The sequence below is a fragment of the Ovis canadensis genome, chromosome 23, assembly GCF_042477335.2.
Source record: "Ovis canadensis isolate MfBH-ARS-UI-01 breed Bighorn chromosome 23, ARS-UI_OviCan_v2, whole genome shotgun sequence".
Lineage (NCBI taxonomy): Eukaryota > Metazoa > Chordata > Mammalia > Artiodactyla > Bovidae > Ovis > Ovis canadensis.
In genome coordinates, this window is record NC_091267.1 from 34,117,653 (window position 1) to 34,144,679 (window position 27,027).

The following is a 27,027-nucleotide window of genomic DNA, read 5'->3' on the forward strand; positions in this document are numbered from 1 at the left end:
GGATGGCATCACCAATTCAATGGACATGAGTTTGAGCAAGTTCGGGGAGATAGTGGAGGACAGAGGAGCCTGGCATGCTACAGTCCATGGGGTTGCAAAGAGGTGGACACAATGTAGCAACTGAACAACAAAAACAAAAATTCAAAAAGAACTCAAATAAATGTCAAAGTAGTAAATAATGCTGTAAAAGAACATGTTCTTCTACTGAGATAAAGTACTGGGGCTTACCAGGAGGTTTCCGTAAAGAATGATGTCTACAAGTGAACAAGACCAAAAAATATCCACTTTGCTAAATTTCCTCTGGGATACATTCCTCAGTGTAATGATGAAGAGTTAGCTGATAACAGGTAACAGAAATTCACTGTTGTTATCTAAGCACTTCGGGCAATATCAATAACCTCAGATATGCAGATGACACCACCCTTATGGCAGAAAGTGAAGAGGAACTAAAAAGCCTCTTGATAAAAGTAAAAGAGGAGAGTGAAAAACTTGGCTTAAAGCTCAACATTCACAAAACGAAGATCTTGGCATGTGGTGGCATCACTTCATGGGAAATAGATGGGGAAACAGTGGAAACAGTGTCAGAATTGATTTTGGGGGGCTCCAAAATCGCTGCAGGTGGTGACTGCAGCCATGAAATTAAAAGGCGCTTACTCCTTGGAAGGAAAGCTATGACCAACCTAGATAGCATATTCAAAAGCAGAGACATTACTTTGCCAACAAAAGTCCATCTAGTCAAGGCTATGATTTTTCCCGTGGTCATGTATGGATGTGAGAGTTGAACAGTGAAGAAAGCTGAGCGCTGAGGAATTGATGCTTTTGAAGTGTGGTGTTGGAGAAGACTCTTGTGAGTCCTTTGGACTGCAAGGAGATCCAACCAGTCCATCCTAAAGGAGATCAGTCCTGGGTGTTCATTGAAGGGACTGATGCTAAAGCTGAAACTCCAATGCTTTGGCCACCTCATGCGAAGAACTGACTCATTTGAAAAGACCCTGATGCTGGGAGGGATTGAGGGCAGGAGGAGAAGAGGATGACAGAGGATGAGACGGTTGGATGGTATCACTGACTCAATGGACATGGGTTTGGGTGGACTCCAGGAGTTGGTGATGGACAGGGAGGCCTGGCGTGCTGTGGTTCATGGAGTCACAAAATCAAGAAACACCTGGGGTAACAGGCAAATTTGGTCTTGAAATGCGGAATGAAGCAGGGCAAAGACTAATACAGTTTTGCCAAGAAAATGCACTAGTCATAGCAAACACCCTGTTCTAACAACACAAGAGAAGACTCTACACATGGACATCACCAGATGGTCAACACCGAAATCAGATTGATTATATTCTTTGCAGCCAAAGATAGAGAAGCTCTATACAGTCAACAAAAACAAGACCAGGAGCTGACTGTGGCTCAGATCATGTACTCCTTATTACCAAATTCAGACTCAAACTGAAGAAGTAGGGAAAACCGCTAGACCATTCAGGTATGACCTAAATCAAATCCCTTATGATTATACAGTGGAAGTGAGAAATAGATTTAAGGGTCTAGATCTGATAGACAGAGTGCCTGATGAACTATGGAATGAGGTTCATGACACTGTACAGGAGACAGGGATCAAGATCATCCCCATGGAAAAGAAATGCAAAAAAGCAAAATGGCTGTCTGGGGAGGCCCTACAAATAGCTGTGAAAAGAAGAGAAGCAAAAAGCAAAGGAGAAAAGGAAAGATATAAGCATCTGAATGCAGAGTTCCAAAGAATAGCAAGGAGAGATAAAAAAGCCTTCAGCGATCAATGCAAAGAAATAGAGGAAAACAACAGAATGGGAAAGACTAGAGATCTCTTCAAGAAAATTAGAGATACCAAGGGAACATTTCATGCAAAGATGGGCTCGATAAAGGACAGAAATGGTATGGACCTAACAGAAGCAGAAGATATTAAGAAGAGGTGGCAAGAATACATGGTGAACTGTACAAAAAAGATCTTCACGACTCAGATAATCATGATGATGTGATCACTAATCTAGAGCCAGACATCCTGAAATGTGAAGTCAAGTGGGCCTTAGAAAGCATCACTACGAACAAAGCTAGTGGGGGTGATGGAATTCCAGTTGAGCTGTTTCAAATCCTGAAAGATGATGCTGTGACAGTGCTGCCCTCAATATGCCAGCAAATTTGGAAAACTCAGCAGTGGCCACAGGACTGGAAAAGGTCAGTTTTCATTCCAGTCCCAAAGAGAGGCAATGCCAAAGAATGCTCAAACTACCGCACAATTGCACTCATCTCACATGCTAGTAAAGTAATGCTCAAAATTCTCCAAGCCAGGCTTCAGCAATACGTGGACCGTGCACTTTCTGATGTTCAAGCTGGTTTTAGAAAAGGCAGAGGAACCAGAGATCAAAGTGCCAACATCCACTGGATCATGGAAAAAGCAAGAGAGTTCCAGAAAAACATCTATTTCTGCTTTACTGACTATGCCAAAGCCTTTGACTGTGCGGATCACAATAAACTGTGGAAAATTCTGAAAGAGATGGGAATATCAGACCACCTAACCTGCCTCTTGAGATATCTGTATGCAGGTCAGGAAGCAACAGTTAGAACTGGACATGGAACTGGTTCCAAATAGGAAAAGGTGTATGTCAAGGCTGTATATTGTTACCCTGCTTATTTAACTTATATGCAGAGTACATCATGAGAAACGCTGGACTGGAAGAAACACAAGCTGGAATCAAGATTGCCGGGAGAAATATCAATAACCTTAGATATGCAGATGATATCACCCTTATGGCAGAAAGTGAAGAGGAGCTAAAAAAAACTCTTGATGAAAGTGAAAGAGAGCGAAAAAGTTGGCTTAAAGCTCAACATTCAGAAAACGAAAATCATGGCATCCGGTCCCATCACTTCATGGGAAATAGATGGGGAAACAGTGGAAACAGTGTCAGACTTTAATTTTTTGGGCTCCAAAATCACTGCAGATGGTGATTGCAGCCATGAAATTAAAAGACGCTTACTCTTTGGAAGAAAAGTTATGACCAACCTAGATAGCATATTAAAAGCCAGAGACATTACTTTGCCGACTAAGGTCCGTCTAGTCAAGGCTATGGTTTTTCCTGTGGTCATGTATGGATGTGAGATTTGGACTGTGAAGAAGGCTGAGCACCAAGGAATTGATGCTTTTGAACTGTGGTGTTGGAGAAGACTCTTGAGAGTCCCTTGGACTGCAAGGAGATCCAACCAGTCCATTCTGAAGGAGATCAGCCTTGGGATTTCTTTGGAAGGAATGATGCTAAAGCTGAAGCTCCAGTACTTTGGCCACCTCATGAGAAGAGCTGACTCATTGGAAAAGACTCTGATGCTGGGAGGGATTGAGGGCAGGAGGAGAAGGGGACGACCGAGGATGAGATAGCTGGATGGCATCACGGACTCGATGGACGTGAGTCTGAGTGAACTCCGGGAGATGGTGATGAACAGGGAGGCCTGGCGTGCTGCGATTCATGGGGTCGCAGAGTCGGACATGACTGAGCGACTGAACTGAACTGAACTGAGCGACTGAACTGACCTGAACTGAAAGCACTACCCAAGCCGTGTATTAAAATACCGCCAAAGGGAACACCGCCATAGTAGCTGCGAAATGAAGAGGGGAAATCAACCAGAGTGGGTGCTTTATCCCCAGCTTCAGATACAAAACCTCCAGAAGACTCTGTGACTGGTCACACAGCTAATTTCTAGAGGAAGTCAAAGAAAACCAAGGTTAATCTGATTTCTACCATACTATAGGGTACCCCAGCTTTCCCTCTGGTGCAAAAACATAAGCCACAGGCAAATGGGACACATATTCTTCTGTGCTGCTGCTGCTAAGTCACTTCAGTCGTCTCCGACTCTGTGTGACCCCATAGATGGCAGCCCACCAGGCTCCTCTGTCCCTGGGATTCTCCAGGCAAGAACACTGGAGTGGGTTGCCATTTCCTTCTCCAATGCATGAAAGTGAAAAGTGAAAGTGAAGTCACTCAGTCGTGTCCAACTGTTCGCGACCCCATGCACTATAGCCACCAGGCTCCTCCGTCCATGGGACCTTCCAGGCAAGAGTACCAGAGTAGGTATTCTTCTCTGAGTAACCAGTTCAGTTCAGTTCAGTCACTCAGTCATGTCAGACTCTTTGCAACCCCATGAATCGCAGCACACCAGGCCTCCCTGTCCATCACCAACTCCCGGAGTTCACTCAAACTCACGTCCATCAAGTCAGTGATGCCATCCAGCCATCTCATCCTCTGTCGTCCCCTTCTCCTCCTGCCCCCAGTCCCTCCCAGCATCAGAGTCTTTTCCAATGAGTCAGCTCTTTGCATGAGGTGGCCAAAGTACTGGAGTTTCAGCTTTAGCATCTGTCCTTCCAATGAACACCCAGGACTGGTCTCCTTTAGGATGGACTGGTTGGATCTCCTTCCAGTCCAAGGGACTCGCAAGAGTCTTCTCCAACACCATAGTTCAAAAGCATCAATTCTTCGGTGCTCAGCCTTCTTCACAGTCCAACTCACATTCATACATGACCACAGGAAAAACCATAGCGTTGACTAGACGGACCTTTGTTGGCAAAGTAATATTTCTGCTTTTGAATATGCTATCTAGGTTGGTCATAACTTTTCTTCCAAAGAGTAAGCGTCTTTTAATTTCATGGCTGCAAATACCATCTGCAGTCATTTTGGAGCCCCCCCCAAAATGAAGTCTGACACTGTTTCCACTGGTTCTCCATCTATCTGCCATGAAGTGATGGGACCAGATGCCAAGATCTTAGTTTTCTGAATGTTGAGCTTTAAGCCAAGTTTTTCACTCTCCTCTTTCACTTTCATCAAGAGGCTTTTTAGTTCCTCTTCACTTTCTGCCATAAGGGTGGTGTCATCTGTATATCTGAGGTTATTGATCAAAGCTAAATAACTTTCTTATGTAAATAACCAGCCCTGGAAACATGACAATGGACAACTGCCAAGCTCAGGAATGGCGAAAGTGCTGTTAGCCAGAGTGTGGCTGTCAGCTGGCATCTCCTTAGAGTGGACGGAGAAGGGCTGGCAGATGAGTACTGGCAGGTGGGATGGGGGTCAGCAATGCTGGCAAAGGATGGCCTGAGCTGGTAGGGCTGCTCCCAGGGGGCTCCTGGAAGCTTATGCTTTTTTAGTCGTCCTGTCCACCCAGTTCTCCTAGAACATCTCTGTCCGAGGAACAGCACATCGGCTGTAGTGAAGCTTTTACATCATCCCAGATGTTCTTCCATATTAGAGCCACCCATTTCCCAGAAGCGAGAACACAGCTGCAAATGCTTGGCCACATGCCCCAAAAGGGAAGAAAGGTCAGAGTCCCACCTCATTCCTGTTTCCTCCCATTTACATTCATAAGGGATCTTGACTATGTAAATTTGTAAGCTGCAGTTCTGGTTTATCAATAAGCCTTTGGAGAGTTGTGGTCCCTGCCACAAATCAGCTCCCTGAAGCTAATCATCTTAGAGCAGAATGGAAAAAAAAAATGCTGTTCCAGCCCTGTGGCTGGGGACCAATTCTAGATCTTGGGGTCCCCTCAGCCCACTGGCTCCTCTAAGGTCTGACGCCAACCTCTGGTTTCAATGACTAGTAAATTCTTCCCAAACAATGACTAGTAAAATTTCCTTTTTTTTTTTTTTTCTTTTTCTTCCACTTAGATTATGGGGCTATCCAAGAGATCAAATCAGTGAGAATTAGTTTTCTGTCTGTTACTCGGTGCTCAGTCATTCAGTCGTGTCCGACTCTTTCTGACTGCATAGACTGTAGACTGCCAGGCTCTCCAGTCCATGAGATTCTCCAGGCAAGAACACTGGAGTGGGTTGCTATTTCCTCCTCTAGGGATTTCTGGGTATGGAGCCAAATAACCAGTAGAAGAGCAATACCCATAAAGGGGAGAGTGGCTCTTTGTACCCACAATATCTCTGACACAAATATTACTTGAGTGAGTGAGCAAAAGTCACTCAGTCATGTCTGACTCTTTGAGACCCCACGGACTACACAGTCCATGGAATTCTCCAGGCCAGAATACTGGAGTGGGTAGCCTTTCCCTCCTCCAGGGGATGTTCCTAACCCAGGGATCAAATCCAGGTCTCCCACATTGCAGGCGGATTCTTCACCAGCTGAGCCACAAGGGAAGTCCAGGAATACTGGAATGGGTAGCCTATCCCTTCTCCAGCAGATCTTCCTGACCCAGGAATCAAACCAGCATCTCCTGCATTGCAGTGGATTCTTTACCAACTGAGCTATCAGGGAAGCCCCAAATTGAACCTATATTACAACATGGAATTTGGGTCCTTCCCTGGTGGTCAAGAGGTTAAGAATCTGCCTGCCAATGTAGGGGACACTGGTTTGACCCCTGGTCTGGGAAGATTCCACATGCCATAAGGCAACTGAGCCCGGGTGCCACACTCTAGGGTGGGCCTGCACTCTAGGGTCAAGAACAGCAGCAAACAACCCACAGGAGGAAGGGAGCAGCCATACACGACCTGGACAGGCAGGAAACCACATCCCGAGTCTTCTCTGTGACAAAAAAGCCATAAGCAGCAGGGAAGGGTAGCAACTCTTGTTGCCCCAAAGCACGGGTAGTGTAGCAGAAGGGAAAAGAATAAGACTCTGTGTTGCTGGGCAGGGGCAAGAACACATCCTTCAGGAGAGAGCCTTTAGAGTCCTCCTACCACTGAGACAGTCCCACCCCAAGACCCAGTTTATTGGTGTAGTATGAAATCTTGATATTAAAAAATAACCTTTTAAAATGTTTACTGATTGTTTTTATGGTTGTAAGAGTAATATATTCTGTTTATATCAAATTTTAGAAATAAAAAAATAAAGTAAGAATCACCTGAAGTGCTATTACAAAGGATTTTAAACTTTGTACATTTCCTACTAATTTTCCTACAGTATTTTCCTGTATTATTGCAGTATTTCAAAAACCTAGCATTTAATGACTGTGTAATTAATACCAGGCATATGACCTTGCTGAAGACCAACGTGGGAAACAAAGGCAATAGAGAAAGTTCAGTTCTGGAAGCACCAGGCCACAGCAGTTTCCACTTGGGGACGGGTAGGAGCATGGAGCTTGACCTCCCTCTGAGACTCAGACGTGTAGAAAATGTTTAAAGCTCACAGTGAAAAACCAACATTGAGAAAAACTCTTTAGCAAGCCAGTTCTCATCTCAAGCACAATTACTTAAAAGAACTTGGAAATGGGTGGTAAAGGAAGATACTACACAACAGCAAAACCCAAGCCCTGCTCCCCTAGAGAGAAAACGGAAAACCTCTCTACTCTAATAGCTTAGTATTAGAGATATGCCCATTGATAGGCATAAATACTACCTACCTTAGCCTATACTGTCCCATACATACCAAGCTTTCAACCAAAAATCACAAGATGTATAAAAAAGCCCCAATTCCCCACCCTTGCTGACAAGAAACAAAGCCATCAATAGATTTGGCTCAATATTGGAACTATAAAATTCACAATGATTAATATGTTAAAGACTAATGGAAAAGGTATACACCGTGCATGAACAGATGATAAATTTCAGCAAAAGGAAACTATAAGAATCAAATGGAAATGCTGGAAGTAAAAAGCATTTAAAGCCTAAAGCTTTCCTTTCCAGAGTGAATATGATCTTGAAGTTGGAACTCTAGCCTGAAGTTAATGGGGAAAAAAAATCAAAGCTCCACATTTAGATGTTAAACAATCACAGAGATGCAGAATGGAAGAAACTGGCAAACGTGGATAAGTGAAAAACAAAACAAAACCTAGGAGGTTTAGTGAATTATTAGTTTGATTGGAGCTAGCACCGAGGGCCGCCACTGAACACAGAGGTGGGATTTATAGAAGGGGGGCACTCTATTCTGGGATCTTACCAAAGTAAAATCCTTTGTCCTGGATGGACAGAGAAACTGCTACCCCGCACAATGAGGAACTACAAACTACATCCCCAAGGACTGTCTGTGGAAACCATCGAATTTAACTTGGACAGGATGGCATAATCAGTTCAGTTCAGTCACTCAGTTGTGTCCAACTCTTTGCAACCCCATGGACTGCAGCATGCCAGGCCTCCTTGTCCCTCACCAACTCCCAGAGTTTACTCAAACTCATGTCCATCGAGTTGGTGATGCCATCCAACCATCTCACCCTCTGTCATCCCCTTCTCCTCCTGCCTTCAATCTTTCCCAGCACTAGGGTCTTTTCCAGTGAGTCAAGATGGCATAATATCTGTCTTTAAATGCTTTAAGAGTATTTCCATGGGGAAGTGAGTGTGAGTTATTCCAGAAAGCAGTGCAAGGCATTTGGTTAATGACAGAGAGGTGGAGGTGGGTCCCCACAAGTAAGGCTTTCCCACAGTTCCAGTGTCCAGAAAAGGCAGATTGAAGGAAATGGTACTTGCTCTGCTGAAGTATCGGGAGTGTGGCTGGTGAATGTCAGGAACATCTTGAACAAGATTTTGCCATCTCTTCAAGGCTAGAATTCTATTTGATATTACATTACTCAAAAAGTGCTTTAATAAATCTCTAGATAATTATGCTGAGTAGGAAAAAAGCTAACTCCAAAAGGTTACATGCGGTGGCAACTACCTTCCATATAACCTTGTTGAAATCACCAAAGTATAGAAATGAAGAACAGGTTAACGGTTGTCAGAGATTTAGGTTGGGGTGGGAACAGGAGGCAAGTGATATTCAGGCTCCTGTTGGTGATGGATACGTTCTGTCTCTTGACTGTACCAAACCCTCAACTGCCTGATTTGCAATGCTGTAGTACAGTATTGCAGGATGTTATCTTTGGAGAAAGCTGGGTAAAGATTACACAGGATCTCTAGGTATTATTTCTAACAATTATATGCGAACATACAATTATCTCAAAACAATTAACCAAAAAAATTAAGAATGAAAAAGCACTTCAGATCTCACCCACCTGTGGGTCATCTGCGCGGATCACACTGGCAGGGACATGCCAATGACCAGGACCAAACGGCTCACGAAACCTCCTCCACTTCACAGCCAGCCAGCACTTCCTGGCACCATGGATACACCTGTTTAGCTCTCCTGAGGGACACTGCCTTCATCTTACCCCGTATGTCAAAGCTTTCCAGCTACTGCAGCCCAACTGCCAAATTTTCTCCTCCTGCTGGGGGAATTCCCTGTGGCTCAATGGTTAAGAATTCACCTGCAAAGCGGGAGGCTCAGGTTTGATCCCTGGGTCAGGAAGCTCCCCTGGAGGAGAAAATGGCAATCCACTCTAGTATTCCTACCAGGAAAATCTCATAGACAGAGAAGCCTGGCAGGCTACAGTCCATGGGGTCACAAAGAGTCAGACATGACTGAGCGACTAAGCACCACCACCCCTACTTCCGCTGGAGGCAATGCCATAGTCATAGCTGCCCAGGTTCAAAACTATGGCCCTCGCTTTGATTCTTCATGCTGTTTTTCTACACGCAGAAACCCAGTCCTAGGAAGCTGTTCTACAAAATGTCTCCAGAGTCTCATCAGCTTCTGCTGCAATTCTTAGCCAGGTCTCACTACCTCAGGGCTTTGATAGCATGCTAGGTCCCTAGCTCCCTATCCCTGCCAATTTCTTCTCCCACCACCTCCATCCTACACACCCAATGTTACTTCTCATCTGGCCACCCTCGTGGCCAGAAGGCGATCCATACAGATAAAGAAAAACAGACTCTCTGTATAATAATAAAGAAAGGTTATATTGTACAAGCCAAATCACCTTACCCCAGTTAATGAGACTTCCAGATATATGAAGAGGGAAAAAAATCCATATTTATGAAAAGTCATAAGGTTAGCATCTGCTTCTTACCTCTGACTGGGAAGTTTAAAGATGGATTTTTGTAAACAGAATGAAACATATTATTGAAAACACTTTTTCTTTCTTTTAAAACATAATTATTTGGCTGCAAATGGATCATTTCCTCCTCTGGTTACGAGACTCGAATACCTGCAAATATTGCGTAATGGCCCGCTGGCAGATGCATCTTGTTGCCTTTCATGGAAGGAAAATGAAGAGTTCTGAGAACAGAATGGCAAGGCTTCTCTAACCCAGGATTCCATCATCAACTCTGTGCCTGTTTAGGGCATAAACAACAGGACCTCAAGGTTTCTGTTCTTCAGGTTCTGAGAAATCTTAGTCAAAAGAAAAACCTAGGACCCCTGGCTTTCCTTATTTCTTAATTTAATTTGAATCAGGAAAACCTCTGTGGCCATATCGTCCAAGCTGTATGTTAAAGGAGAGGCTGAGGCTTCCTTCTCAAAACTTAAGGGTTTCATGTTGGTTCACCTGTTCTTGGCAGAGATCTCATTCTCCAGGCATGGGGATGAAGGGAGTGTTGAGGCCACCATACTGGTTTTGTAAAGAAGTGATCTCATTAGAACTGCACTTGGTGGCTGCTGCCCCTGCTGACTTTCAGCCAGTAGTCTGAAACCGAGCACTCCTTGCAGGGTCAGCTGAAACCTTCCTGTGACATCACAGAGTGGACACAGGCTCCAAGCAGCACCCACTGTCCCCTTTCCAACAACACCAACAGCCCCAAGGCTTAGGCTGAGCCTTGGCTCTATGTTCTTCTCCACATAGGCCTGGTCTGGTGTTGAACACAGGAGCTAGAGACCACTGTAGGGAAAATTAAAGATGGAAGAAGGACCCACTGATCTATCAGTGCTGATGCCCCAAGTGCCTGGGCAGGGAAGGCAAATGCCCTGCCTGAGAGGGATGCCCAGGGTCCCGAACACCATGTGTGCTGCACAGCAAAAGGAGAGGGAAACATAAGTCCTACATCTCATTCCTGTGGCTCTGAATTTCATGATTTCCCTATGTTATTTAGAAGTCAATAAAGATGTCCCACATACTCCTTTCCCAGTGTTTATTTTCCTCGCAGAATGATGCCTAAGAAAAATCGGCAGGATGCTGCTGCAACACTGCAGGCTGTGAGCCTTCCTCCCATCTACTGAGCAGACAGAGCCACTTCCATTAGGAGCCATTTCCTTTTTCCCCCTCTCTTTTTCTTCCTGGTCCTGGTCCCTCCTCTCATCCTTCTCTCCCTCTCTCTTCTTCTCATCCTTTTTCCACCATGATGTGCCTCTCTCATCCTTTTTTCCCCTCCCACTCCCCCCACCAGGATCTTACCCTTCCTCTACTCCTTCCTGGTGATGAGCTAAAAGGTGGTCAATTTTCTTGTAACAAGTGTTGCTGCTAGGTTTCATTCCTGTTTCTAAATAGGGTTGGTTGTCGGCATTTTATTATGACCATAATAAAGTGAGCTTTCATTGAAAAGTCTCCCATCTCCCTAGCTTTTGGGGTCCTCGAGACCATGCAGAGAGCCCAGGGGAGGGAGCAGCTTCCAAATGAGCATGAAGGTTAAGGAGACTCGGCAGAAGAGAGGAAAAATCAGAAAACACTGAAGCAGGATATGAGATACATATCTTTCCTCAGCCTGCGAAATCAACCCAGTAGGCCCGCCATGCCACTCAGCTTGTAAGGTCACCTAAAGCTCTTTGTAAATAAAGGCACATCCATTTTCCAAAGAAATCAGAGCCAAGTGTTTAAAGAGAAGAGGAGGAGGAAGAAGAAAAAAGAAAAGGAGAAGAAAAGATTTTCAGTCTTCTAAGAAAAAACATAACTGCTTCTATTACAAAATGGGAGAGGAGATTCTATTAACAATAATACTGGGGAAAGGAAAATTGAGCAGAAGATGTGAGGGTCAACCAAGGACCTGGGGCCCAGTGGGTATCACACACCAAGGACTGTGACTCTGCCGAGAGCCCAGGCCTGGTGCCCATCAGCCTCGGCGGGCTTGCCACAGTGAGGGTGGCTGTGAACATAGGGATGGGGAAGCCTGGGACTACCCCAGGTTCTGCAGGGCCACCCAGGAAGCTGTGCTGACTCTGCAACAGGTCTAAGTCAGGTTGAAATCCCCCATCCAGGCCCCCGACGTGTTCCCCACTTGACCTTGCTGCCTACTCTCATCACCATGATGACCCCCATGGTGCCTCACGCCACAGGCTGACCACAGTCCAGCTGGATTCACTGGCTCAAGACAGGATCCCTTCTAACTTCCTCCAAGTCTGTTCTCCAGCCAGGTCCTTCACGGACCCACCCAAGAATCTAGAGAGGGTGACGCTAGAGGCTCGCTCAGCTTCCAGCACCTCTCGAGTGTCATGGCGGATGCTCCTCCTCAGGGCCACGGCCCCAGGAAGTGGGGACTCACAGCCAAGGCACTGCTGGACAGACGCAGGCCAAGATCTGTGGGGGACACTAGAGAGATCCTCATAACCAAGCACGAGTTCCTCAACTACAAAATGGGGACGTTATTTGCCTTACCGCAGCCTCGTGTGCATTTAAGGCAATAATGCCTGAGAAGCACTTACTATGGCGCCTGGGTGAATTGTGAGTAAACGTTGGTCACTTTTATAATTGATGGCAGAGCTGAAAGGCAGTCTCACATTCTTTCATCTATACATACAGGAATATGCATATACATATATACAACATACACATACTTAAGTAACTGACCATATTAAACATGAAATACAGCAGGTAAGATGAATGGCAACCCACTCCAGTCTTCGTGCCTGGAAAATTCCATGAACAGAGGAGCCTGGCGGGCTACAGTCTATGAAGTCAAAAAGAGTTGGACACGACTCAGCACGCACTCACTGGCTTTACCACTGGCAAGATTAATGCTCTACCCATTGCCTAATGTTTTAATTAAATGTTAAAAACCAAAGGTGCCAAAAGTATTTGATTAAAAATTAAGAGAAAGGGCTTCCCTGCTATTTCAGTGGTTAAGACCCTTCCACTGCCAGGTTCCATTCCTGGTTGGGGAACTAAGACCCCATATGCTTCACGGGCAGCCAAAAACCTAAAAAAAAAAAAAGCTTAAAAGAAAATAACTAAAATGCATTTAAAATTAATAAGTTCTTTGCAATTGGGGTATTTTTTTTAATCTATAAAATCATAGTCCTTGTTTGTGTTCTGACAGGGCTGGAATGGAGCTAAATAGGACTTCTTTCTTTAAAACCATCCCAGAGAGCATAACAAAAAGAGAGGTGTATGACATACAAGCCAAATAAAACGTTCAACCATAATCTCTTACCTTTGACCCAATGAGAGTGTACAGCCACTGAATGGTTTCATTGTGGTTTATTACTCCATTCATCCCATCCACGTACAACATAATCTGGCCCAAAGCTAAAGAGAAGAGAGAAAGAAGCAAGTAAATGACATCTCCAATGATGACAATGTCAAGCAAGATTCTCACACTTTAAGCACATTGTATGTTGACGATCAAATCGGAAGATTTGATCTTCCGATTTGATTCCTTAGGTCTGAAATTAGCGAAATCTCACTGCAGAAAGTGTGGACCACTACAGAAGAAACAAAGGCTATTCCTGGCATCCGGAAGATGCAATTAAGGCACCAAATCCAGTGACTGTTGCTTCTCTGTGCCTTGATGCATAAATGCATGTTTTCAGTTTCTATATCTGTGTGAAGTCCCAGACAGGACACAGATATAGATGAGATGGTGTCTGGGTCGTGGCCTCTGGTTACGGAAAGAGGTTCTCAGAGCAACCTGTTCAGTGCCCCAGCCTATGGTCAGGCTTGTCCCAGATGCTATGGAACCATCCTAAGTTTATCTGAATCCTTAGACAGGAGATAAATATGTATTTAAGTATTATTTGTAATCCCTTCTAAGAATTTGGGGGTTTTAAAATGTCAGATATCATGAAAACATTTGTCAATACCAAATAAATTCTTAGTTAAGGAAAATACAGTCACCACATATTGTCATTATCCATAAAAAATATTATTACACTTTTTAAACAAATACTAACTCAATTTTTTCAGTTCCCTTAGTTTCAAAATAATTTGATGTCTATAAAATCAATAAACAAAGGTTATATACTCTAAATAAATAGGCTTCATTGAATCACATCTGACCTCCTAAATCTTATTTCAGACATAATTAATTGGCATGATATTGACACTTTTGGCAACCCTTTTTTCCTGGTAATAGTAGAGTATCTCATTTTAGAAAATTTAAAATAAGAGGTGTGAAATGAAAATAATTCATAATCTCATAATTTAGAATTATTCTTAATATGTTGATATATTTTTCCTATATTCTTTCTTTTATGCTTTACACACACAACTTTATATGCAGGTTGTAGAAAACAGTTCAGATGAAATGGTGTTGACTTAAAACAGTAAATAAAACACAAAATGTAAGTATACACTAATTCTAAGCATACAAATATATGTGTTATGTCAGAAAATTTATTATTATTTTATCCAATAAATAGATAACAAAATCACATAATCATTCTGAGAAAAAGTATGTTCTTATATATGTAAAAACTCAAAATTGTAAGCAATTAATTGAACATATTCTTGATATAATAAACAGTATATTTTTGGAAATACAAAATTCATATTCTATTTGGTGGCAAAACATTAGAGATACTCCTGTTAAAATCACAAGTAATTTTAAAATGATGCCCATTAATCCTATGATTATTTAATACCATGCTAGAGAGTTTCAGGCAAATCTAACAAGACATGAATAATACTGAAAGGTAGGATGGTTAGAAATTAATACATAAAACTGTCATTATTTGCAAGAAATATTACAGGCCCCCCAAAATTCATCTACAAAATTTATAATGAAGAGATCACAATTACAACCACAGTCTCATCCTGATGAGAAGTACGTAATACACAAAGAAAATCAAACTTTGATATAAAAACATAATGCTTGATAAATGGACACATGACAGCAAATATGATAAAGGTTTAAATGATTTATTTTATAAGTTGATAAGAAAATACTAAACACCAATATAAAAAAGCCAAAATCAAACCAGTCAATCCTAAATATTCATTGGAAGGACTGATGCTGAAGTTGGTGCTCCAATACTTTGGCCACCTGATGTGAAGAGCCAACTCACTGGAAAAGACCCTGATGTTAGGTAAAATTGAGGGCAAAAGGAGAAGGAGGTGACAGAGGATGAGATGGTTGAATGGCATCACCGACTCAGTGGACATGAGTTTGACAAAACTCTGGGACATGGTGAAGGACAGGGAAGTAGGGCGTGCTGCAGTCCATGGGGTTGCAAAGAGTTGGACACGACTTAGTGACTGAACAGCAACAAGAGGGAAGACAAACTAGTTTACAAGAGTAAAGTTGTCCATTCTGACTATAATAAAAATGCAAAATAAAACAATAGTGAGGTAGCATTTTTACTTAAATTATCAAAGACATTTTTAAAAGAAATGATTAGTCATCAGCTGCTGCAGAGGTTAAGTAATTGACTTCACACATTCCTGGCATCAGGGCAAACTAGTACAAGTCCTAATATATCTATTTAATGCTATAATTGTTTTAAAAATAGTTTCAATAGTTACCATTTAGTGTCTACCATGTCCCAAGATCTGAGGGGGGTGGGGATTTATATATGTTATTAATACGAGAGCCAGGCTGTATAGGACAGAGGAAAAACTGAGGCTCTGAAAAGGGCTCCCAAGCTCCATCACTACCAAGCGGCTGAGTCCACCTCCAGCCAGGACAGGTGGCTCGCCTATGTCTCTACTCAGAGCCTGAAAGTCCTCTCAAAGCTCCTCCCCAGCCAATGTGATTTCAGCAATCTATCCTAAGAGAATAACCCTACGTTAAGGGAGGAAAAAGGATGAAGCAAAGATATGCACTGAAGTGTCATCTATAACATCAAAGCATCAACTAAAATCCACACATCCATATATATATAATCCACTAGAATGCCGCATACAGAGTAATTTACCAAAGCTATATCCTAACTTGTGAGCTATTTCTGATAAAATAGTTACAAAGTAGAAAATTAGAAACATTATATAATTCAATAAAATACTAAGCTCCTCAAGCATTGAAGGAAAGGAAACCCCAGGATATATTAAGCATTATGACAAGATATATCTTCTTTGGATATATTGTCTTCTACTTTTTCGTTTTCCTTGTTTTTCATTAAAAGTACCTATTACTTCTCTAACTGGAAAGCAAACAAATACACAAAAAGGAACTAAATAAGACTGTATAATGCAAAGTGTTAAATGCTTTTCCTGGTTTTTAGAATTTTTTTTACTAGCCTACCCTTCTCAGCACATGCCTCCCTCCTTCAGTAAGATAAAGCTCCCACTTCATGGAAGACTTCTGAGAATTCAGCACTTCCTGCCCCATTTTTTCCCTTTTCTTTTTCTTTCCTCCTCTCCCTTCCAAAACAAACTGGCAAACCTCCGGGGAAGAAGAGTTTGCATCACGGTCCTTTTCCCACTCGAGTTCCACTGTTGAAGAAGCAGATTCAGGTGCCAGGCTTCGCTGGTGGCTCAGACGGTAAAGAATCTGCCTCAGGAAGACCCCCTGGAAAAAGGATAGGCTACCCACTCCTGTATTCTTGCCTGGAGAAATCCATGGACAGAGTGGCCTGTTGGGGTACAGTCCATAGGGTTTCAGAATCAGACTCAACTGAGCAACTAACACAGACTTTAGCATCTTCTAAATCAATGGCACAGGGGTAGACAATGGAGGCTGTTTATAGTCTCTGGAAGGTGCATCCCTTGGGAGACCCTTCCCCCCTCCCAAGGCTGAAAATCCAGGGACTAAAGTCTCCCCACTAACTTGTCAGGGCCTCTGGTATTGCAGAAAGCCCAGCAAGCCAGGGCATCGCTACGAAAAGGGAGTCAAAGTGAGAATTTCTGTAAGTTTTCTCTCCATGATCTGTTTCCCTTCAAGGTTCTACTAACTGACACTTTGGAGGAAGAAAGTCACCAGAAAGTCCACATCTAATGGAATTCAAGTTTCTGATCAAGCTGGTTTGTCAGAATATTGTGAGAAGCAAAAGCTTTCAAGCTAGATCTCCCTGCACCAGAGCCCACCCTAAAACCAATGAGCTCCTTCCTGCAAAACCCAATGCAGACACAAGATGGCGCTAAATAGATTTAGGTGGGTTAAAAATGACGCTAAGATTCCAAAAGCGAAAAACCACCAGCCTGGATGAGGGCCTGTGAATAAAACTCACACAAAAGGGGGGAGAAAAAAGCAAGGAAAAGTAGATGGTCTGGGTCACAGGAGCCACAAAAATTACCGATTTCCATTTTGAAGAAGGATGAGGAGTATCAGAATGTCAGAACAGAGTGGTGGTCATGCCTAATGACAGCATAGGTCTGAAAAGAGAGACCAGGCCATTTGTCGTTATCTTGTTCTTAGAATTTTCTCGAGGCATTTTTATTAACTTTCTGTGCTTCTGTTCCTTCATCTCAAAAGTGAGACAGTAAGACTGTAGTACCTATTCTGCAGAGGTGTTATAGGGACTGGGTTAGGGCAGAGTCTTTGTCAGAGTGCTCAATCAATAAGTGTCAGTCATACCGAGGATGTCACTGAGGTCACACATCAATTATCTACTGGACAGACGCACACGATGAAAGACTCTTAAGACACAAAGTGCGGAGAGCCCTCTGCCCAAACAAAGTCACAATTGGTTTATTTTCTAAAGAAAAAAAAAAATTTAATATTTAGATATATGATCCATTTTGAGATAATTTTTGTAGGAATTGTGTGGTTTAGATGGATGTTCCTTTTCACACAGATATTTGATGGATCTGATACTACATTTTGACTATTCGATAGGATGCTGCTGCTGCTGCTGCTGCTCAGTTGTGCCTGACACTTGTGACCCCATGGACTGTACCCCGCCAGGGTTCCTCTGTCCATGGGATTCTCCAGGCAAGAATACTGGAGTGGGTTGCCATTCCCTTCTCCAAGGGATCTTCCTGACCCAGGGATCAAACTCAAGTATTCCGCATCTCCTATATTGACAGGCAGATTCTTTACCATTGAGTCACCTGGTGAGCCCAATGCATTATCGATGTTGCGAGTTGTCTTCCCTGCTTTATGACCCATTTTGAACTCAAACAAGAAAATCGCTTGAATTTGCTTTTTGCCTAACATCATTTCCATAGTCTAAAATAAGTATAAAATAAACAGCAAGTAATAAGTCATTAGTAAAAAACCATAAAGCGAGAAGTGTGCATTAAAATGATGTATAACATAACCACATTTATTCAGAATATATTCCAATATCAAACAGCAAACTTCAGTAATGCAAACCCTGCAATTACTTTTGCACCAACCTAATATTATGGGAAATGCATTAAATCTACAGATAAATTTTGGAAGAATGACATCTTTACTACATTGAATCTTGCATCCCATGATCCTATTGTGTCATTTAGATCTCTGTTTTCATTGCTTTTTTTGTAGTTTTTAACTAAAGATTCTGTATATGGATTTTTGCTAAATTTGTATTTCACATGTTTTGGAGCTATTGGATATATTTTTTAAATTTCTGCATTCCTAACTATTTATTATTAGCTCAGTTCAGCCACTCAGTCATGTCCAACTCTCTGCAATCTCATGGACTGCAGCATGCTAGGCTTCCTTGTCCATCACCAACTCCCGGAGCTTACTTGAACTCATGTCCACTGAGTCGGTGATGCCATCCAACCATCTCATCCTCTGTCGTCCCCTTCTCCTCCTACCTTCAATCTTGCCCAGCATCAAGGTCTTTTCCAATGGGTCAGTTCTTCGCATCAGGTGGCCAAAGTATTGGAGATTCAGCATTAGAATAAAAATAATTTTGTTTTGACTTTGTATTCTGTAACTTTGTTAAACTTATTAATTCTAGGGATTTGCAGGATTATGTTTCTGCAGACTATCTGAGGTTTTCTACATCGATAATAATGATGTCTGTGGCCTAGAGCAATTTTATTTCTTCCTTCCCAATCTATATCCCCTTCAGCCCACTTCCCTTTATTCTTCCTTGCCTTATTGCACTGGTTAAGTATGAATATTCAGTAGTGGTGGTTGGAGTGGACAACTGCTTTTTCTCAATATTAAAGAGAAAGAATGTAGTCTTTTACCATTAATTATGATGTTAACTATAGGTTTTTGTACAATGCCCTTTATCAAGGCAAAGAAGATCCTCCCAGTGTCTAGTTTGTTGAGAGTTTTTTTTTTTAATCATAAATCAATGCTGAATTTTGTTAAATGCTTTTTCTGTATCTGCTGATATTATTAAATGGTTTTTCTTCAGACTGATAATGCAGCGGGTTACAGAGTGAATTTCAAATACTGAACTAGCCTTGCATTCCCTCTTGGCCATGGTGCAGTATTCTTTTTATATATTGCTGAATTTGATTCATTGATATTATGCTGAGGATTTTGGCATCTCTGTTCATGAAACAGGGGCCTGTAGTACCCTGTCTCTGCCCAGTTTTGCATCATGGTAATGTCGGTCTTATAAAATGAGTTGGGAAGCATTTCCTCTTCTTCTGTTTTCTGAAAGATGTTACATAAAATTGGTTTTGTCTTCAAATGTTTGGCAGAATTACCAGGAAACCATCTGAGCCTGGAGAATCCATTTTCAGAAGACTGCTAACTGCAAATCAGATTTCTTTAATAATCACAGTCAATAACTATTACAGTAATAATGCTAGTCAGGTTATCTATTTCATCTTGGGTGAATTTTGGTAGTCTGTGATTTTTAAGGAATTGGCTCATTTCATCTAAGTATCAATTTTATTTACTAACAGTTGTTCACAGTATCCTCTTATTAGTTATTTAATGTCTGTGGAGTCTGTCATGATATCCCTTCTGTCATTGTGGGTGTTGGCAATGAGTGTCTTCTTTTTCCTTGTCATTATTGCTTATTTTTGTTCTTATTGCTTGTCAAAGAATTAGCTTTCCCCAGCACGTGTGCATGCTAAAGTCACTTCAGTCGTGTCTGACTCTGCAACCCCGTGTACTATGGCCTGCCAGGTTCTTCTGTCCATGAGATTCTCCAGGCAAGAAGACTGGAGTGGGTTGCCATGCATCCCTCCAGGGGATCTTCCCAACCCGGGGATCAAACTTGCGTCTCTTACATCTCCTGCATCAGTAGGCAAGTCCTTTACAATAGTGCCATCTGGAAAGTCCAGCTTTGCAATAGTCCGGCTCTATTATTTCTGTCTTCAGTTTCATTAGTTTTTACCCTTATATTTATCATTTCTTTCCTTCTACTTACTTGGGTTTATTTTTCCTTTTACATTCTAGTTTATTAAGGAAAATGTTTATATCATGGATTATTTTCTTTTTTTCTAATAGAAATATGTAATGCTATAAATTTCCCTCCGTGCACTGTTTCAACGGCATCCCACAAATTTTGATTTATATTTTTGTTTTCATTTAGTTCAAGTTATTTTCTAATTTCTATTTGAAAATTTCTCTTTAACATATGATTATTTGAAAGTTTGTTGGTTAATTTCCAAACATTTGGAGATATTCCTGTTACCCTTCTATAACTGATTTAGTTTGATTTCATATGGTCAGAAAATGTATCAGATGCTTTCAAGTCTTTTAAATTTGCTATTTTTATGATCCTGGACATGATCTATCTTGGTAAATGTTTTTATGCACTTCAAAAGAATATTTATTCTATTATACTTGGGTAGAATGCTCTAAAAATGTCTATTAGAACTAGTTGGTTGGTGGTGTAATTTAGTTCCACTACAGCTTAGCTGATTTCCAGTCTACCAGTTCTATTGATTATTAAAAGAGGAATACTGAAGTCTTCAACTACAACTGAAGATTTTCCAGATCTTATTTCATTTCTCTTAGTTTTTGCTTGACATATTGGAAGCTGTATATGCTTTCCATTTCTGAGTGAATCAATTCTTTTATCATTATAATGTCTTTCTTTATCTGTTGCTATTTTCTTTACTCTGGAATCTACTTTCTCTAATGTTAATTTAGCTTTTATTTCTTATTAATGTCTGTATGATATTTATTCCTGTATCCTTTTGCTTCTAAACTAAATAAAGCATTATAATTAAGGTGGGTTTCTTATAGACAGCAGTTAATTGGGTCTTATTTTTGTATCCATTCTGAAAATCTTGGTCTCTTAATCACTGTGATTAGGCTAGTTACATTTAATATAATTAATGGTACATCTGAACTTAGCCCCATCATTTCCAATCTGCTAATGAGTCCATCTAGTGAGATTTTTATATTAATTTATTTTTAATTTCTAAATTTTCCATTTACAAATGATTCTTTATATTTTACATTCCTTTTCTGAGACTATCTTTCCATTCACTTCAACAGTGTTCATTCTTACTTCCTTTTTTAAATATTAGCTTCTTTAAAGCAATTGACAAATTCACTACCAATGTCTTCTTGGCACTGGGGTCTCCAGATTTGTCTTTTTCTATGCTAGCTGGAATTTTTCTAGTTTATTGTATGTCAATTAATTTTTGGCTTATATGCTGGATACCCTGAAAATTATGACTGGATTTTGTTTAAATATTCCAGAAAAGGTTGACATTTTTGTTTAAGCAGGCAATTAACCTTGTTCCCTTTAAACCACTTGTTTTGACCTGACTTTTTTGAGCTGTGATTCCAATGCCAGTTCAGTTTTCAAAGCCTGGGTTGTGCCATCTGGACTGGCCCTGCATGCCAACCACCCAGTGGCTAGTCTGGAGGCCACTGGGCAGTGGGCAGTGGTCCACCTTGCTGTTTGGTTCTCAAAGTCTTTGGTGTGCTGTTTAGGGTCAGATTCATGCATGTAGTTTGTGGTGAGCCCAGGGGCTCATTAAAAACTTCGTAGGTCACTTTTCTCTTTTCCCATTATCTCCCGTATACTTCTAGGTTCCCTGGGGCTCCCTTTCTTAGTCTTTCAATCAGAGAGTGGGGCCACTATTTACCTTGCTCTGCCACATATGCTTTGTGACTGTGCCCACATCTGGGGCCAAGCAGTGGGAAAACAGGGGGAAATACAAATGGAATTCACCCCAACGCTCTTGTGACTACAACTCCTCTCAATAAAAGCAGAAGTTTATGCCTCAAAGTTGTAGGTGCCTGCAGGCTCCTGCTGTTCTCCCATTATTATCACAGCTGTTCTCACCATGGGATTATCTGTGGGCAGGAGTTCAAGATAACAGAGAAAAAGACTGAGAAACATGGGGGACTTTCACAGTTTTTAGTGTCTAGAGTCCCTTTTCATCCTACTTCAAGCCAGAAGTAGAAAGCTTCTTCTGGAACTCCCAATGAATACATCCACAGCCACTTTGGGCTCAGGGCTGATCTGAGTCCAGATCAGGAAATACTTGAAGAAAAATGTTAAAAAGCACTATCCCAGCACTATCTTGAAATTCTAATCTTCTTTCCCAATTTGTCTACTACTATTTACTTTTCAAGATCCTCAAATAGTTGCTTTATGTATTTTTCCCTGGTGGCTCAGCAGTAAAGAATCTGCCTGACAATGCAGGATATGCAAGTTCAATCCCTGGGTCGGGAAGATACCCTGGAGAAGAAAATGGCAGCCCACTCCAGTATTCTTGCCTGGGAAATCCCATGGACAGAGGAGGCTGCAGGCTACAGTCCACAAGGTTCAAATGAGTTGGACACGACTTAGTGATTAATCAACAACAAAGTCACATTGAATACGAGAGAGAGGTTCCTCTGTGCTTCACCATTTCAGGCAGAACTCCTCCCAGCTCTGCTTTTAGAATGTAGCTCCACAACAACACAGGGATGGCCTGGAGTCAAGTCCCATGTCAGGGTCCGCTCAGAACTTTGCCTCAATAATCTAACTACATGGTTTTCAATCCTTTTTCTCTTCTTTCTTTCTCCTCTTCTCCCTTCCTCCATTTTTATTTTCCTTCTTTCCTTATTATTTTCCTTTCTTTTTTAAAGTTGGAAGCCTTTCAGTCAAAGGAGCTTCTAAAAGAAACCCTAACACAGGCCATAGATCACTCCTGGATGTTTTGCCAGAAGCACTGGTGGGTTTTAACTGCTTCCTCCTTAACACTTGACACTGCCAGCCAGTCTACTGCAGTAGATCCCAAAGTGGGGCTGTTAAAAGCACCCAATCACCCAGGCTAGACAGTGGAGCTCACTGCACACTTGCATTTTCAAACACCAGTGGTGGGTTATGAAATAAACTTAGTGAATCCAAACCAGCAATGGACTTTTTCAATAAACAAAACAGAATAGCAAACAGAGTACACTTCATTTCAGGTAAGGGCTGTTTCTATTTTTGTTCTATTTTATAAAAATATACACCATGACCAAGTGGGCTTTATCCCAGGGATGCAAGGATTCTTCAATATCCACAAATCAATCAATGTAATACACCACATTAACAAATTGAAAAATAAAAGCCATATGATTATCTCAAAAGATACAGGGAAAGCCTTTGACAAAATTCAACATCCATTTATGATAAAAACTCTCCAGAAAGCAGGAATAGAAGGAACATACCTCAACATAATAAAAGCTATATATGACAAACCCACAGCAAACATTATCCTCAATGGTGAAAAATTGAAAGCATTCCCCTAAAGTCAGGAACAAGACAAGGGTGCCCACTTTCACCACTACTATTCAACATAGTTCTGGAAGTTTTGGCCACAGCAATCAGAGCAGAAAAAGAAATAAAAGGAATCCAAATTGGAAAAGAAGTAAAACTCTCACTGTTTGCAGATGACATGTTTCTCTACATAGAAAACCCTAAAGACTCCACCAGAAAATTACTAGAGCTAATCAATGAATATAGTAAAGTTGCAGGATATAAAATCAACACACAGAAATCCCTTGCATTCCTATACACTAATAATGAGAAAATAGAAAGAGAAATTAAGGAAACAATTCCATTCACCATTGCAATGAAAAGAATAAAATACTTAGGAATATATCTACCTAAAGAAACAAAAGGCCTGTATATAGAAAACTATAAAACATTGGTGAAAGAAATCAAAGAGGACACTAATAGATGGAGAAATATACCATGTTCATGGATCGGAAGAATCAATATAGTGAAAATGAGTATACTACCCAAAGAAATCTATAGATTCAATGTAATCCCTATCAAGCTACCAGTGGTATTTTTCACAGAGCGAGAACAAATAATTTCACAATTTGTATGGAAATACAAAAAACCTCGAATAGCCAAAGCAATCTTGAGAAAGAAGAATGGAACTGGAGGAATCAACCTGCCTGACTTAAGGCTCTACTACAAAGCCACAGTCATCAAGACAGTATGGTACTGGCACAAAGACAGAAATATAGATCAATGGAACAAAATAGAAAGCCCAGAGATAAATCCACACACCTATGGACACCTTATCTTCGACAAAGGAGGCAAGAATATACAATGGAGTAAAGACAATCTCTTTAACAAGTGGTGCTGGGAAAACTGGTCAACCACTTGTAAAAGAATGAAACTAGATCACTTTCTAACACCATACACAAAAGTAAACTCAAAATGGACTAAAGATCTAAACATAAGACCAGAAACTATAAAACTCCTAGAGGAGAATATAGGCAAAACACTCTCCAACATAAATCACAGCAGGATTCTCTATGACCCACCTCCCAGAATTCTGGAAATAAAAGCAAAAATAAAAAAATGGGACCTTTTAATTTTAATTAAAATTAAAAGTTTCTGCACAACAAAGGAAACTATAAGCAAGGTGAAAAGACAGCCTTTGGAATGGGAGAAAATAATAGCAAATGAAGCAACTGACAAACAACTAATCTCCAAAATATACAAGCAACTCCTGCAGCTCAATTCCAGAAAAATAAACGACCCAATCAAAAAATGGGCCAAAGAACTGAACAGACATTTCTCCAAAGAAGACGTACAGATGGCTAACAAACACATGAAAAGATGCTCAACATCACTCATTATCAGAGAAATGCAAATCAAAACCACAATGAGGTACCATTTCACGCCAGTCAGAATGGCTGCGATCCAAAAGTCTACAAGCAATAAATGCTGGAGAGGGTGTGGAGAAAAGGGAACCCTCCTACACTGTTGGTGGGAATGCAAACTAGTACAGCCACTATGGAGAACAGTGTGGAGATTCCTTAAAAAACTGCAAATAGAACTGCCTTATGACCCAGCAATCCCACTGCTAGGCATACACACTGAGGAAACCAGAATTGAAAGAGACAAGTGTACGCCAATGTTCATCGCAGCACTGTTTATAATAGCCAGGACATGGAAGCAACCTAGATGTCCATCAGCAGATGAATGGGTAAGAAAGCTGTGGTACATATACACAATGGAATATTACTCAGCCACTAAAAAGAATACATTTGAATCAGTTCTAATGAGGTGGATGAAACTGAAGCCAATTATACAGAGTGAAGTAAGCCAGAAAGAAAAACACCAATACAGTATACTAACACATATATATGGAATTTAGAAAGACGGCAATGATAACCCTATATGCAAGACAGCAAAAGAGACACAGATGTATAGAACAGACTTTTGGACTCTGTGGGAGAGGGAGAGGGTGGGATGATTTGGGAGAATGGCATTGAAACATGTATAATATATAAGAAACGAATCACCAGTCTAGGTTTGATGCAGGGTGCAGGATGCTTGGGGCTGATGCACTGGGATGACCTGGAGGGATGGTGTTGGGGGGAGGGGGGAGGGGGGTTCGGGATTGGGAACACGTGTACACCTGTGGCGGATTCATGTTGATGTGTGGCAAAACCAATACAATATTGTAAAGTGAAAAAATAAAAATAAAAAAAATATATATATATGAGTTTTCTCCTGTAGATCTCAGCCACAAAAGTTTGGAATCTATTATTCCAAACTCCTTCCCTTCTGTTATCCTTCACCTCCAGTGATTCCTCTAATTCCCTCCATTTTCCTCTGAAACAGGCCTCAAATTCACCTTTCCTTCCCTCCATCACTGCCTCAGGTCCAGCTTCCATTATCTCTCTTGGATTACAGCAACTGATGACCCAACTGGTCCACCTACCTTGATTTTACTCTTTCTAATCTATGAAAGATTCTGCCATTGAATCTTCTAAACCATTAGCTAAATCAACTGAAGTTGGCAGACCATCTGGCTCCCTCCGCCTGGGGATAAGGCCCAAGGTCCCTTCCATCCCCAGCCTCTAACCTACCTTTCAACTTCCTGTCTACCCGGTCTGGGCTCCTTTACCTCTGAACCTTCTGCTCTCATGGAGGGCTTCAATCCTAAGACTATCAAACTTGAATTAGTTACATGTGTCTTGCTTTTAAGAAAAGTTCTTAAATATAAAATATTAATATTAATTCCAAAAACCAGAGCTAATTTTTTTTAAGATATAATTTTTTATTGTTTTTTAAAAAAGAACTTCTTATACATCAGAGACCACAACCCCAAGAAAACAAGCCCCCATCAGTTATTTGCCTGCTTGTTCATGTCCAGATGCCAGAAATGCCATGGAAGAAGCGGAAAGATAATTCCTTCCTGGCAGAGTCATCTGACTTTTTAAACAAAGAGCTCTTAAACACTGCTGCCCTGAGTAGTCTTTTAATGAGCCCCTCATCCATTCTTTCCTTCAATATTACAGTGAAATTATAGGTCACACGTACTCTGTAAATTGGCTCGGAGATTCCAGAGCTGCATGACCTTCTTAAGGGAATTATACAGTTTAGGACAGAGGATTTTTTAACATAATGTGGTTGGGTTTAAAAAAAAAAAAAACACTGAAATAACTGTAGGCATATCACACATTTGACTATAAACTAGCCCTTTTTTATGTCTTGGACAAAGCTTTTATTTGTAAATGAAGCACCCACTTGTGTATTCGACTCTAGAGTTCCACCATGAAACAAAAGATTTCTCTGAGTATTTCAATGTACCTTTGTGCATCACCTCCTTACTACTTATTTTTTGCATCTTGGGGTAACTTTTAATTTTGATATAATTTCAAAATAACAAAAAAAGTTGCAGAAACAGTGCAAGTAACTCTTATTTACCCAAAGACATTTTACACAGCTCCACTAATTGTTTATGTTGTGTACCATTTACTTTATCATTCTCTTTTCCTGAACTTTTAAAATTACATTTTTAAATAAAAAATGTTTATATTTAAGGTATATATCATGATGATGTTGAACACATACACAATGAAATGATCATGAAATC

At 41.1% G+C, this 27,027-nt stretch overlaps 1 protein-coding gene across 22 annotated transcripts in view; it reads right to left on the reverse strand.

Annotated features, from left to right (window-relative positions):
- The window catches only part of FHOD3 (formin homology 2 domain containing 3), a 530,360-nt gene that overhangs the window by 197,568 nt on the left and 305,765 nt on the right, over positions 1 to 27,027 (reverse strand). For all 22 annotated transcript variants that reach the window (XM_069568681.1, XM_069568674.1, XM_069568673.1 and 19 more), the window contains exon 6: positions 13,121 to 13,215. In XM_069568681.1, coding sequence (XP_069424782.1) covers positions 13,121 to 13,215 — 95 coding nt within the window. The remainder of the gene's footprint in view (positions 1 to 13,120; positions 13,216 to 27,027) is intronic.